Source organism: Nannospalax galili, unplaced genomic scaffold, assembly GCF_000622305.1.
Source record: "Nannospalax galili isolate Female #2095 unplaced genomic scaffold, S.galili_v1.0 scaffold31, whole genome shotgun sequence".
In the NCBI taxonomy this organism is placed as follows: Eukaryota; Metazoa; Chordata; class Mammalia; order Rodentia; family Spalacidae; genus Nannospalax; species Nannospalax galili.
In genome coordinates this window covers 1,206,149-1,217,734 of record NW_008332149.1, presented here as the reverse complement: position 1 = coordinate 1,217,734, position 11,586 = coordinate 1,206,149, and the positions used below count along the sequence as shown (strand labels likewise).

At 42.4% G+C, this 11,586-nt stretch overlaps 1 protein-coding gene across 1 annotated transcript in view; it reads right to left on the bottom strand.

Annotated features, from left to right (window-relative positions):
* Window positions 1-2,677: 2,677 nt before the first annotated feature.
* Cuzd1 (CUB and zona pellucida like domains 1) overlaps window positions 2,678-11,586 on the bottom strand; it is a 23,562-nt gene continuing 14,653 nt past the window's right edge. Inside the window, exons 4-9 of the mRNA XM_008827261.1 lie at window positions 9,933-10,083; window positions 9,389-9,606; window positions 8,263-8,435; window positions 6,406-6,797; window positions 3,456-3,724; window positions 2,678-2,850 (exon numbers count right to left, since the gene is read on the bottom strand). Of these exons, the coding sequence (XP_008825483.1) occupies window positions 2,678-2,850; window positions 3,456-3,724; window positions 6,406-6,797; window positions 8,263-8,435; window positions 9,389-9,606; window positions 9,933-10,083 (1,376 nt within the window). The remainder of the gene's footprint in view (window positions 2,851-3,455; window positions 3,725-6,405; window positions 6,798-8,262; window positions 8,436-9,388; window positions 9,607-9,932; window positions 10,084-11,586) is intronic.

The following is an 11,586-nucleotide window of genomic DNA, read 5'->3' as shown; positions in this document are numbered from 1 at the left end:
CCAGGCAGATCTCTGTGAGTTCAAGCCCAGCCTGGTCTACATAGTGAGTTCCAGGCCAGCTGGGGCTACAGGGAGACCATGTCTCAAAAAAAAAAAAAAAAAAAAAAAAAAAAAAAAATCTAAGAAAAAAGCTTCCTTTCTTAGCACAGGCCCAACCTGGGAAGACAGAAAAGTTTCAGATAAAAACTGTCCTAACTCCAGTCATGCAAACACTGTGCCTACCTCCATCTCAACCAGCCCAGACTCCACCCTCTCCCAAGCTAGAATGATGTCAGAAGACAGAGTGTTTGGGGATGCTCACCACCTCTGGACAGCAGTGAGCTTCATCTGCATCCTTCTGTCAGATGCAGACTAGATGGGGAGCCCAGACTTCCACATCCACCTCTATTTGGAAAGGAAACGGAACCTTTTGTTCTGAGCAGGCTCAGTGGAGAGCCTGGACTTTCACCCTTGCTGAGGGGTGATGAGGTAATCCCCTCTCAATGTAGCAGAGGCCACCTGGTAGGCTGGATCCCCCTCTGCCCCTCTAACTGGCACATGCCTGGTATTACATCGCCTGTCCCTTTGTTCTGAGCCTTTTTGAAATGCAAGTTTCTTGGAAGCATAGTATATTTTTGCCTAGGAAGAAATCCATATTGTTTTAGGAAGTAAAGATAGTAGGTACCCAGAGGTGGCATCCGAATGCCCCTCAAATAGAGTCACTCCTTCACTGGGTTTCTGGTAGTGCTGGTGGCTAGTAGCTCATAGCACTACCAGTCCCTGGGACTCACCATCAAGATGGCTGCCTTGTCCAAGTTCACAGAATTGAGCAGCTCTTATTCGAAGGTAGGTCACCTGAGGACTCTTCCCTAGTGACTAGTGGTGTATAGGTGCCCCTGGTTGCTAAGGAGCTCTCTCCTTTAGTCTTTACCACACTCCCAGAAGATGGTAGTTGCTATCAACCCTATTTTGACTCATGAAGACAGAGGATGAAGGTAACCTGGGCAGCAGACCTGAACAGGAGAGGAGGAAGACCTAGCACCCAGCCCACCAATTCTAGGCCCAGGACCTTTCATCGCTTTACCACAGTTATATTGTGTTGTCTTGCAGTATTGGGGAATTGAACCCAGGGCCTCGCACATAACAGGCAAGTGCTGTACCGTCAAGATTTTATGTATATACCCCAACCTTCTTTTCAGTTTTTATTGTGAATCAGAGTCTCACTAAGTGTCCCAAGCTGGTCTTGAACTCACTATGTAGGACAGTTTGGCCTTGAACTTGTAATCCTCCTGCTTCAGCCTCCTGAGTGGCTGGGATTACAGGCTTCCACCACCTGACCTGGATTATTACAGCTTTTCCTAATGGAAAAAAAATATCTTGCATTATCACCATATGCTCTCATAACTCATTGGCCTGGTTCAGTTGTCCACCATGAAGGATTATTTTCCTCACTGTAATATCACTGCCCTCTCTACTGCTACTTCCTACTTGATAATTTCTTAGAATTACGTATTTGTGCCTGAAGTGCCTCTGAATATCTATCATGCCAGCCAGCACAGAACATCTAGAAACTTCTCTATGGAGAGATGACTGATGGCATGACTGGACCAGACAGTTGCACTTAAAGTTATCTGCCCCCAACTAGTGAAAATTTTAGGTGTTTTCATGTTAGATCAAAAAGAAGTTTGCAGTAGTTCAGATTAGGTTATATGACTAGATATGGAGGAAAATTGGTCCATGACTGTTTGGGGAATATTTGAAAGGTCTACACTGAGACATTGATGAAAAAGAAAACAGGTACATGTTTTGATTTAGAGCTGGAAAATCAGTAGGCCTCTGAGGACTGAAGTGGTTTGTATATTTGTATATTCCCTCTAACATCTGGTGTGTTTCTAGAAATACATTTCTAGAAAAATAATAAAAGGAGTAAATGGCATCCCGAGATGTGGTTACCTGCTTAGATTTATCTTAGAGCATGAAACTACTTGTGAGTTAGGCAGAGGGATGGTGTCCCGCCCCCCACCCCAACTCCCATCCCCCATCCCCCCATCTGACATAATTAGCCTCAATGTTTGGCATGTGTGAAATCACTTCACCTTGGGATTTTTAAAAACATCTGATCAGCCTTATGGGAAATAGGAGAGAAATAGGAGAGAAATGTTTTTATCTCATTAACCCAGAAACGGGTCTGAAGTCTTCCCACGAACACCCCTGTCTGAGCTGCGCGGGTGGAGCGGTGCTAAGGCTGCAGGTCCGCGATGAGCGCAGGGACCACCCAGGCCGCGGCGCCCGCCCCTTCCCTGCAGTTTCAGATGATCCTGTTTGTCATTTTGAATGGTAGCATTTGTGAATTTACTACATTTTGTAACTGACATGCTTAGCATCTTAAAAGCAGAAACATCTAACTTTGAAGATCATTTACGTTTAAAAAATTCCTTTTGATGTAATACTTGGCATAAATGTTTTATGTTTACAAGTGAGTATTTTTGTTTCATGGAATGCCTTTAATTTCTAAGATAGGAGTGACGAGGCAGGGTATTTGTTCGCTTAGGTCATCCCTCAATGAGACACATTGTCACAGTGGCACGAAGACCTGCATGTCACTTTTTCAGCCTTCCTGGTTTATTTGCAACCTTTGGGGGCACAAGGTACCATCTTATTGGCATCCAAGAGAATAGAGCCATCTCAGGGTTCATGATTAATGGAGCTGCAGCTTCTGGTATTTGTAATCCGTCTGTTGATTTACAAAATGCCTCACTGTGACTGTGGCCACAATCGCTAGGTTCAGGGCAAGGACCATGAATGAAAACAGGTGCAGACTGTTGAAAGGCCGGTGTTGAGTTTCTTCCACATGTGTTTGAGGCAAAAATCCTGCAATTGAAAAAAATGTTTAAGTAGTAGCATTACAAAATTTCAGTAACATTTATAATTTCTCCTATGCCGTATGACTCTTATGCACCAGTGAGTAATACATAATTTCACCTCAGTATAGGGAAATGATTCTCAGACATTTGAATTATTCATGTTTTCATTTTATCTTAGGCAATTCAATTCTGGGCCATTTTTGAAGATAAATTTTTTCAAATAGGCCCCGATGCGGGATTCTCGGTGGTTTTGCTTTTCCTCATTTAGAAGTTAAAATGGGCCGCTTTGAATCCAGTAATCTGCTTGCGTGTCTATAACAAGGATTTAGGAAGCTAAAGGAAACTTGTCTTTAGAAATAGGGGAATATTACATGTATGCACAAAAACCTCATGGATAATGATGTGTTATCAGTGTAATATATACATATGTGAGACAGGGCATGCATATTATCAATTGATGGAAATATTTATATTGCATACTTAAAATTCATCACTTGATTGCTAAAACTTCAATTTTAACTCTCTAAATTCTACATCTTAAGAATGATGGCTTTGAGTCACATTTTATGAGCCATAAGGTGTTCTTAGACCACAAAAGAGCTTGTTTCTTGCCTGAGTTTCCACTTGCAGCACGATCCCTTTTCAGGCGAATAGGTCCTATGACAGAATCAGTCTTCCACTTGTATGAAGAAATGTCTCGTTTCTTTCTGGAGATGCAGCCTTGATTGCAGCGAGATGCTGGGTCATTGCTATCACATATCAAAACCTTACACTTCAGATACACAGAGCTCAGATGTCTCAAGAATTTAAAGGCATTAAACTGGAATCTTCCATCATGTCCAGATAAGGGATACACTTTACAAGTCTCATCTTGACTACATCTGAAACAGAATTTATGGACAGGTTCAAAAGATGCTAAAGCTCAGCTTTTCAATACTGGGATGGACGGAACAAACCTTGAAGCATCCAATTTGTGAGTCCAGAAACCTCTCTAGAAAGACAACATGTGTGACTGAGACTCTAGTGAGCTGGAACTGTGGGTTTGGTTCCTAAGTAAGACAATAAAGCTCTCTCTCTCTCTCTCTCTCTCTCCCTCTCCCTCTCTTCCCTCTCCTCTCCTCCTTTCCCCTCCCCTCCCTTCCCTTCCCTTCCCCTCCCCTCCCTGCCTCCTCCTCCTCTTCCTCTTCTTCCTCCTCCTCTTCTTCTTCCTCTTCTTCTCTCTCCTTTCTCTCCCCTCTCCTCTCTCTCCTCTCTTTCCCCTCTTTCTCCTCTCTCTCTCATTCCCGAGACTCTAGTGAGCTGGAATTATGGGTCTTGTTCCTAAGGAAGACAATAAAGCTCTCTTCTCCCATTCCCTCAGATTCTCAGATTCCTGGCTCTATGAACTATCAGAAAATTGGCACCTATTTATTAGGACTCAAACACCTTTCCTCACATGCTTGGTATTAGTGTGCAAGTATAGCTGATTATCCACCAACTTTTAGGGGGGAAAGCAACTTTTAAAAAAAGCTTTATACTTTTAAGAATGCTACATATATTTTCCTTTCTCTTTTTTTTCTTTTATTTTTACATGTATGAATGTTTCACCTACATGTAAGTACCTTGCATGTAAGTACACCCATGCCATGCAATGTTTGTGGAAGCCAGAAAATGGTGTCAAATCCCTTGAAAGTAGAGTTAAGGACAGTTGTTAGCTACCATGTGGATAACAACTCTCTGAAGACAAGCCAATGCTTTTAACTGCTCTTAACCACTGAGTCATCTCTCCAGCTCTGATTGAATTACTATCTAAGGATGGCACACATTAAGGGATCTTTCAAGTCTTTGTTAAAAATAGCCAAAGTACACAAAAAGCAAAAACACAGAGCCTTCTTGAGAAAACAAAGTTATTTTTTTCACAACAGCAAATACTTTATGATCACATTTAAGATTCTAAGGGATATGATGGTATCTACATAAGTGTTTTAACATAAATTATTTGTGGTTAGAGCCAGGCACGGTGGCACATGCCTTTAGTCCTAGTACTTGGGAGGCAGAGGCAGGCAGATCTCTGTGAGTTCAAGGCCAGCCTGGTCTACATAGTGAGTTCCAGGCCAGCTGGGGCTACAGCGAGTCCCTGTCTCAAAAAGATAAAAATAAATAAATAAATAAAAAATAAATAAATAAAATTATTTGTGGTTAGTACACAGTAACTGTATTTTTAAAATATTTTATTTATTATTTTTATTTTATGTGTATGAGTGTATTGCCTGAATGTATGTGAGTGCACCTGTGTCATGTAATGCCATGGAGGTCAGAAGAGGGCTTCATATTTCCCTGGAACTGGAGTTAAGAATGGTTCATAGCTGCCATGTGCATGCTTGGAATTGAACCTGGGTCCTCTGCAAGAGCAGTCAGTGCTCTTAACCACTGAGCCATCTCTCCAGCCCCACTAACTGTATTTTTTTAATCATTTAAAAAATTCTATAGTAGTAGCTCTAAGGAAAAATTATATATACATACATATAAAATGTGTATATATACACATCTAAAAATTCTTTATTGAAAGTTCCCATCACTACTGGGAATTGGGAAGATGACTCCGTAAAGTACTTGACTAGAAAGCATGAGTTCCCAGTACTCACTTCAAGGTCTAGCACATCTGTAAAACCAGTGCAGGGGAGGTGGAGACAGGACAGTCCCTGAATTTTGCTAGTCGGCCACCTAGCTGAGTCAGCAAGCTCCAGGTTCAGTGTGAGACCCTGTCTCAAAAACTAAAGTGGAGGTGAGAAGATTGATCAGTGGTTAGAGCACCTGTCATGCAAGCGTAAGGACCAGAGTTTGTATTCCCATAACCCATATAAAAAGTTGGCTTGGCGTGGTGCCCACCTATAATTCCAACACTCAGAAGGCCGAGACAGATGATTTCCAGAGCAAGCTGGCTAGCCGTACTGGCCTATCAATGAGCTCTAGGTTCAACTGAGAGACCCGGCCTCAGTGAACAAGATGGAGCCCGATTAAGGAAGACTCCTGATGTCAACCTCAGGCCTCCACATGTATGCACCCACACATGCACACAGGCACTCACATGTGCCAACACACATGTGAGCATGCATACATATGCACCCATACCACATACATGAGGAAAAATTAAACTAACTGATTACTAAAAAAAATAAGTCAGAGTCAGGTGTAGTGGTGCACAACTTTAATCCCAGTACTTGGGAAGCAGAGACAGGTGGATCTCTGTGAGTTCAAGGCCAGCCTGGTCCACTGTCAACTCCTGGCCTCCACATACACACATGTAGGCGTTCACCCACTCACACATGAATACATGCACATACACATCAAAAAGAAAAAGAAAAAATAATTACTTCTGTTGATAAAGAATAGCAGACCTTGCTGAGCACAGTGGTGCAGCATTTAATCCCAGCACTTGGGAGGCAGAGGCAGAGGCAGGTGGCTATCTGTGAGATCGAGGCCAGCTGTGTCTACATAGCAAGCTCTAGGCCAGTTGGGCCTATGGGGAGGCCCTGCCACAAAAACAACAAGAATATCAGACATCAGTTGCATCAATACATACCCGCTGTTGATTAAGTCATAGGTTGGAGATGCAAAGTCAGATGTGGGAGAGGCTCTGCAAGTATCCAGAAACACTACCAAGTTTGGATCTGAGGCATGCAGGCTGACTTGGACAAAAAGAGTTTGGTTCAAATCCACATAATATGGTGACTCCTGTATAGGATTTTCAAATGAATTAGACTCAAAAAGAGCCATGCTTATGTTGTATTTGCCCAGGACACTCTGGTTTTGTATGACATCATCTTCAGTTATGTACATTATCTCCACAGTGGAATTATATTCCATCTCACATTTCACAACAATCTGGAGATGTTTCTGTCGGGTGATCACTGCAGACGTCAGAGATTCAGTGAAGGTGATCATGTTGGTGTATGTGATTGACTGGTCTTCTACCTGCAGGATAGGAAAGAATTCAAATGTTATTTTTTAGTTTCATTAATATTTTAGGGCACAGACAGGAATAACAGTTGCAGGAAGTAACAATTTTCTTAAGCCACGTAATACGTCTGAAAAATCCCCTCTAATGAGATAATCACTTTCATGTCAAATACTTTAAACCTTAAGGGTGTTTTACTGAAGCAATGTTCTGGCAAACGGGAAAAACTGTACAGTGAAAGACAGAGCTTGCACTGGAAAGGCTGAAAGACAGAATTAGGTAGAATTTTGTTTCCATTATATTAATATAATTTTAATGCAAATTTCCAACTCTATAAAGCCTTTAAACTTACTGGGTCAGGTGACATAGACCCATAACCCCAGCCACTTAGAAAGCTGAGGCGGAAGGATCACAAGTTAGACGTCCGCTTGGGCTATAGAATTCAAGGCTAACCTGGGCAATGTAGTGAGAGCCTATTTCAAAACAAAAAGAGGACTGGTAAAATAGCTCAGTGATGGAGGGTTTCCATAGCATGTATGAAGCCCTAGGTTCAATAAGACTTCAAACTCTATGATATATGTCTTCCATGAGGAGGACCAAGTCAGTGTGGCTAACTAGGTGTTTTCCAAATGTGTATAGACAGAAGCTCCACTCCAGTGTACCCTTGGCTTCCTTCCTCAGTGAAGTAACAAAGCCCACATGTTCATTTTTGGAAGGAAAAAAAATGGGAGAAAATATTATTTACTTCTTAGGAATTCCTGTGGTATAGACTCTATTCTTTTCTTTTTTGTTTTGAGTCAGGATCTCTATGTGGCCTTGACTGGCTTGTAACTCAATATGTAGACCAGGCTGGCCTCAAACACACTCAGAGATCCACCTGCCTCTGCCTTCTAAGTACTAGGATTAAAGGTGTTTGCCACCTTGCCCAGCAGCCTCCATTCTTTTTAATTATAGTTATTTAATATTTGGAGTGAAAAGTATTAGTATTAGTATTAGTCCTAAAGGGGCCTAAATGTTGACATGCTCAAGATCTCAACTGAGGTCTCTAGAACATGCAGAACAAATTACAGACTTACAGTAAAGTCCTTCATATTTAAAATAAAGTTGCTTTTACTTTCTGCCTTTACAAAGGAAATGAGAAAATCTTAAAAATCCAGCTCAGTTTTACTAAATAAGGAATGTCAACATTTTCTGCACAACTCTCCCTGGTAGATTAGTACACCCGGAGCCCCTCTCTCTAACAGGGTTTCAAAGTTCTTTGCCTTCTGAAGAAAGCACCTATCCTCCACTTACCCTGAAAATGAATGCGACAGCCTGGTCTTTATTTGAGTGAATGAGTGTGTGCATTTACGCGTGCATGTGTATCTCAGTCCAGCCACTGAGAACTGGCTGTGGTTCGTGAAAGAGACTAGCAGTCAGAATGCCCAGGCATCACCAGCATGCATTTGGCATTGGACAGAACCCAGCTGTGTTTCACGGTACCTTTTTCATTGTACCACATTGATTCAGAGGGATAGCAAACTCGACAACGTTTGATACATGTGGTCTACAAGTTGGGTCATTTAGTTGCAAGTTGTCCTCATTGTAGTTAAGTGACTGTAGGAACGATTTGCTTATGATGACTCTCATCTTGTCAGAAGCACAACTTAAAGATGCTGTCAAGAAAAAGAGGGGTAGGAAGGAGTAGGGAATATTCAGAGTAATAGAGATGCACAGAAATAAATAAATTAATTAATTAATAAATAATAAATAATATCGAACCATCACTACCCTAAATGGTAGGTAGGAGACTAATACAGCCAAGTTGCTGATGAGCTATTTATAAAGTTCATTTCCACCTTGTTTGGGGCTATAATCTACAAATCTACTATTTTTAAGTATGTTTTTGCAGAAGACATTAAGGGAATCAGTCCCTATGTTCTACAGAAATCTTTTCAATTTAAATCATTTACTTAGGGACTGGAAAAGTGGCTCAGCAGTTAAGCACACTGGCTGCTCTTGCAGAGGACCCAGGTTCAGTTCCCAGCATCCACATGGTGGCCGACAACTGTCCATAACTCCAGTACCAGGGAATCTGATGCCCTCTTCTGACCTCAGTGGGCTTTGCATGACACAAGTGCACTTACATACACACAGGCAACACACTCATACACATAAAATAAAAATAATAAAATTTTTAAATCATTCACTTCCTCCTGTACTGAGCAATGAACAGAGCTGATTCTCAAGCCTCCAGTTGTAACTATGTACATATGACAGGCTGGCACACAGGGGTAGCCACAGTCGAGCTAAGAATTGAGGAGGGTCTATGTGTATAATATTCAAAGGGCTCGCTGGGTGGGTGTGGTGGTGCACGCCTTTAATCCCAGCACTTGGAGGCAGAGGCAGGTGGATCCCTGTGAGTTCAAGGCCAGCCTGGTCTACATAGTGAGTTCCAGGACAGCTGGGGCTACAGGGAGACCCTGTCTCAAAAAGACCCAAAAAAAAAAAAAAAAAAAAAACAAAAAAAAAAAAAAAAAGGCAAAAAAATAAAAAAAAAAAAAAAAAAAAAAAACAAACAAAAAACAAACAAAGGGCTCAAAATAGCTAAGGATCATAAAGAACTTACTTGTGTTGACGTTTTCTGTGTAAATTGAAGTATAGGAAGCAGAAAATCCCCTGTAGGAATTGGCATAGTCTGTAGACAATACCACAGTCATGGAATTTGAGGAAGATTCAAAGGTAGGTGTCCCACGGCCACAGACTTGTTCAATCAGGCCAGATGTGGTGGACGAGCCATCGTAGACCGCAATGAAATCAAATCTGCAGTGTTCATCCATTTCTAGGCTAAGAAAGGGGAACTCTGGTGTAAAAGCTTTCAAAGTGATCCAGGTCTATTTTCTCTCAAGTGATTAAGAATGTTTCCTTACAATGACGTCTCAGGCTTATAATGATAAGCCTGGGACTTTGTCAATCCTTTGATGAAATCTCAGAATGTCCAGAAAAATAGTCAACTTGCTTCAATACAACAATGTTGCTGTGTTTTCCTTTCTGCACTGATTCTTTGATACGCACCCACATATGGGGAGGGCGTGTGATTATTTCTCTTCCCCAAGTTAGTCCCCCAATGGCTAGGAAGTTTTGCTACAAAGGAAGTAGACTGAGATACTTACAAAATCTCTTGGAAGTTTAATTTTATCTTATAACCTTTATCCACTTGTATGTGCCACACACAGTATGCCAGCTCAGGGTGTGGTTTTGGATAATTAGGGCTGGTAAAAGATCCTTCCAAAGTGTCCAGGTAACCACCACAGTTTGGAATTGCTGAAAGGATATGAAGATGACTGTCATTTCCTACAGTGCACCAGGCTTAACCTGACTTCCCAGGGCATTATTCCAGACCTTGGTGTGGGCTGGAGAGCAGACCTTTGCTCTGCTGTTAAATGAATACTAAACTGATCTGAGTTGGCTATACAGGTCCTCCCCTGTTTGTACTGAGCTGTAGAATATAGTCACATTCTCAGGACCAGTGTTGGAGGCTCTACCTCACCTAGCCCCAACCTAGCTGTCCAGCCTCATGGGCCACCAGCACATGAACTGCTGTAGCCTGTTCCTTCTTTTTGTCAGCTCAGGCTCCATACGAAGACCCTCTCTGCTGCTCTCATCTCCCCTACCCATGCTACTGTTTAAAGCTCAACCTTCTGAAAATACTTAGTCCCTCCCTGCCTTAGGAGGGCACAGCAGGCATCAGGACAAAGCGAGCACAGAAAAGCAAAGCTGAAGGTTCCTATGAGGGAGATTTAAAATGATTTAGATTGGCTGCCTTATAGGACCCATGTCAGATAGGGTATCAACATCAGCTCTCTTTTTCAAAAAAGCTTGACAGCTCTACCCTAGTGCCTCTGGACCATCAATAAATTAGTGTCAGCCGAAGAGTGTCAGGATCAGTTCTGGGAAGGAAACCAGTTGTTCAGGACATTCGACATGGGGTAGAAATGGAATTTGGGCACTGGGAATGTAGAACCCAGTGTCTCACCACTTAATCATCTGATAAGCTGTACTCCACATGAGCTCCCTATTCTTGTCAGAATCACCCTAGAGAACCTGATAAATAGGAAGATTCAAGAGCCCTGACCCAGAGAGGGTGGGCTCCAACCTCCATCAGTGTAGTGGCTGTGATCTCAGCCATCGCCAGAGAGTGCTAGGTTCTGGCCTCCCTCTGGCATAGGGGCTGAGAACACAGGGGACTGCCTTGAGAGAGCGCAGATCCTGCCTCCACATGGTGGTGAGTTTCCCCTAATTGCCCTATACCCATCTCCCTTCCTGGGACTTCTGAGGCCCCTCCCAAGGCAAACCTGGCTTTGGTAGGCTAAGGTTGAGATCCTAGCAGACATCCTGAGAGGGTGGGCTCCAACCTCCATTGGTGCAGCAGCTGTGATCTCAGAACACCACCAGAGAGTACCAGGTTCTGGCCTTCCTTTGGCATAGGGGCTGAGAACACAGCAGACCAATTGAGAGTGCCAAAATTGCTCCCCCCCTTAAGGAATTTTCCAAATTTTCTCTGAGTTCCTGCTAATAAGGGTCCAAACCTTAGAAGGAAGCCTGAGTGTACCTGTCTGGAACCTGATTTGGGCTTCTGTGGGTGCTCCTGAAAAGCTGATCTGAAGCCATCAGTTCCCTCTAAAATAAAAACCTTAGAGAACCTGACACCTGTACCAATCAGCTTAGGCACCCCAAAAATAAACAGAAGGATACTTCAACTTAAGTCTCATATCAGAATCATAAACAACAAAAGAAATTCACATGCCAAAATCACAATGAAAGAAT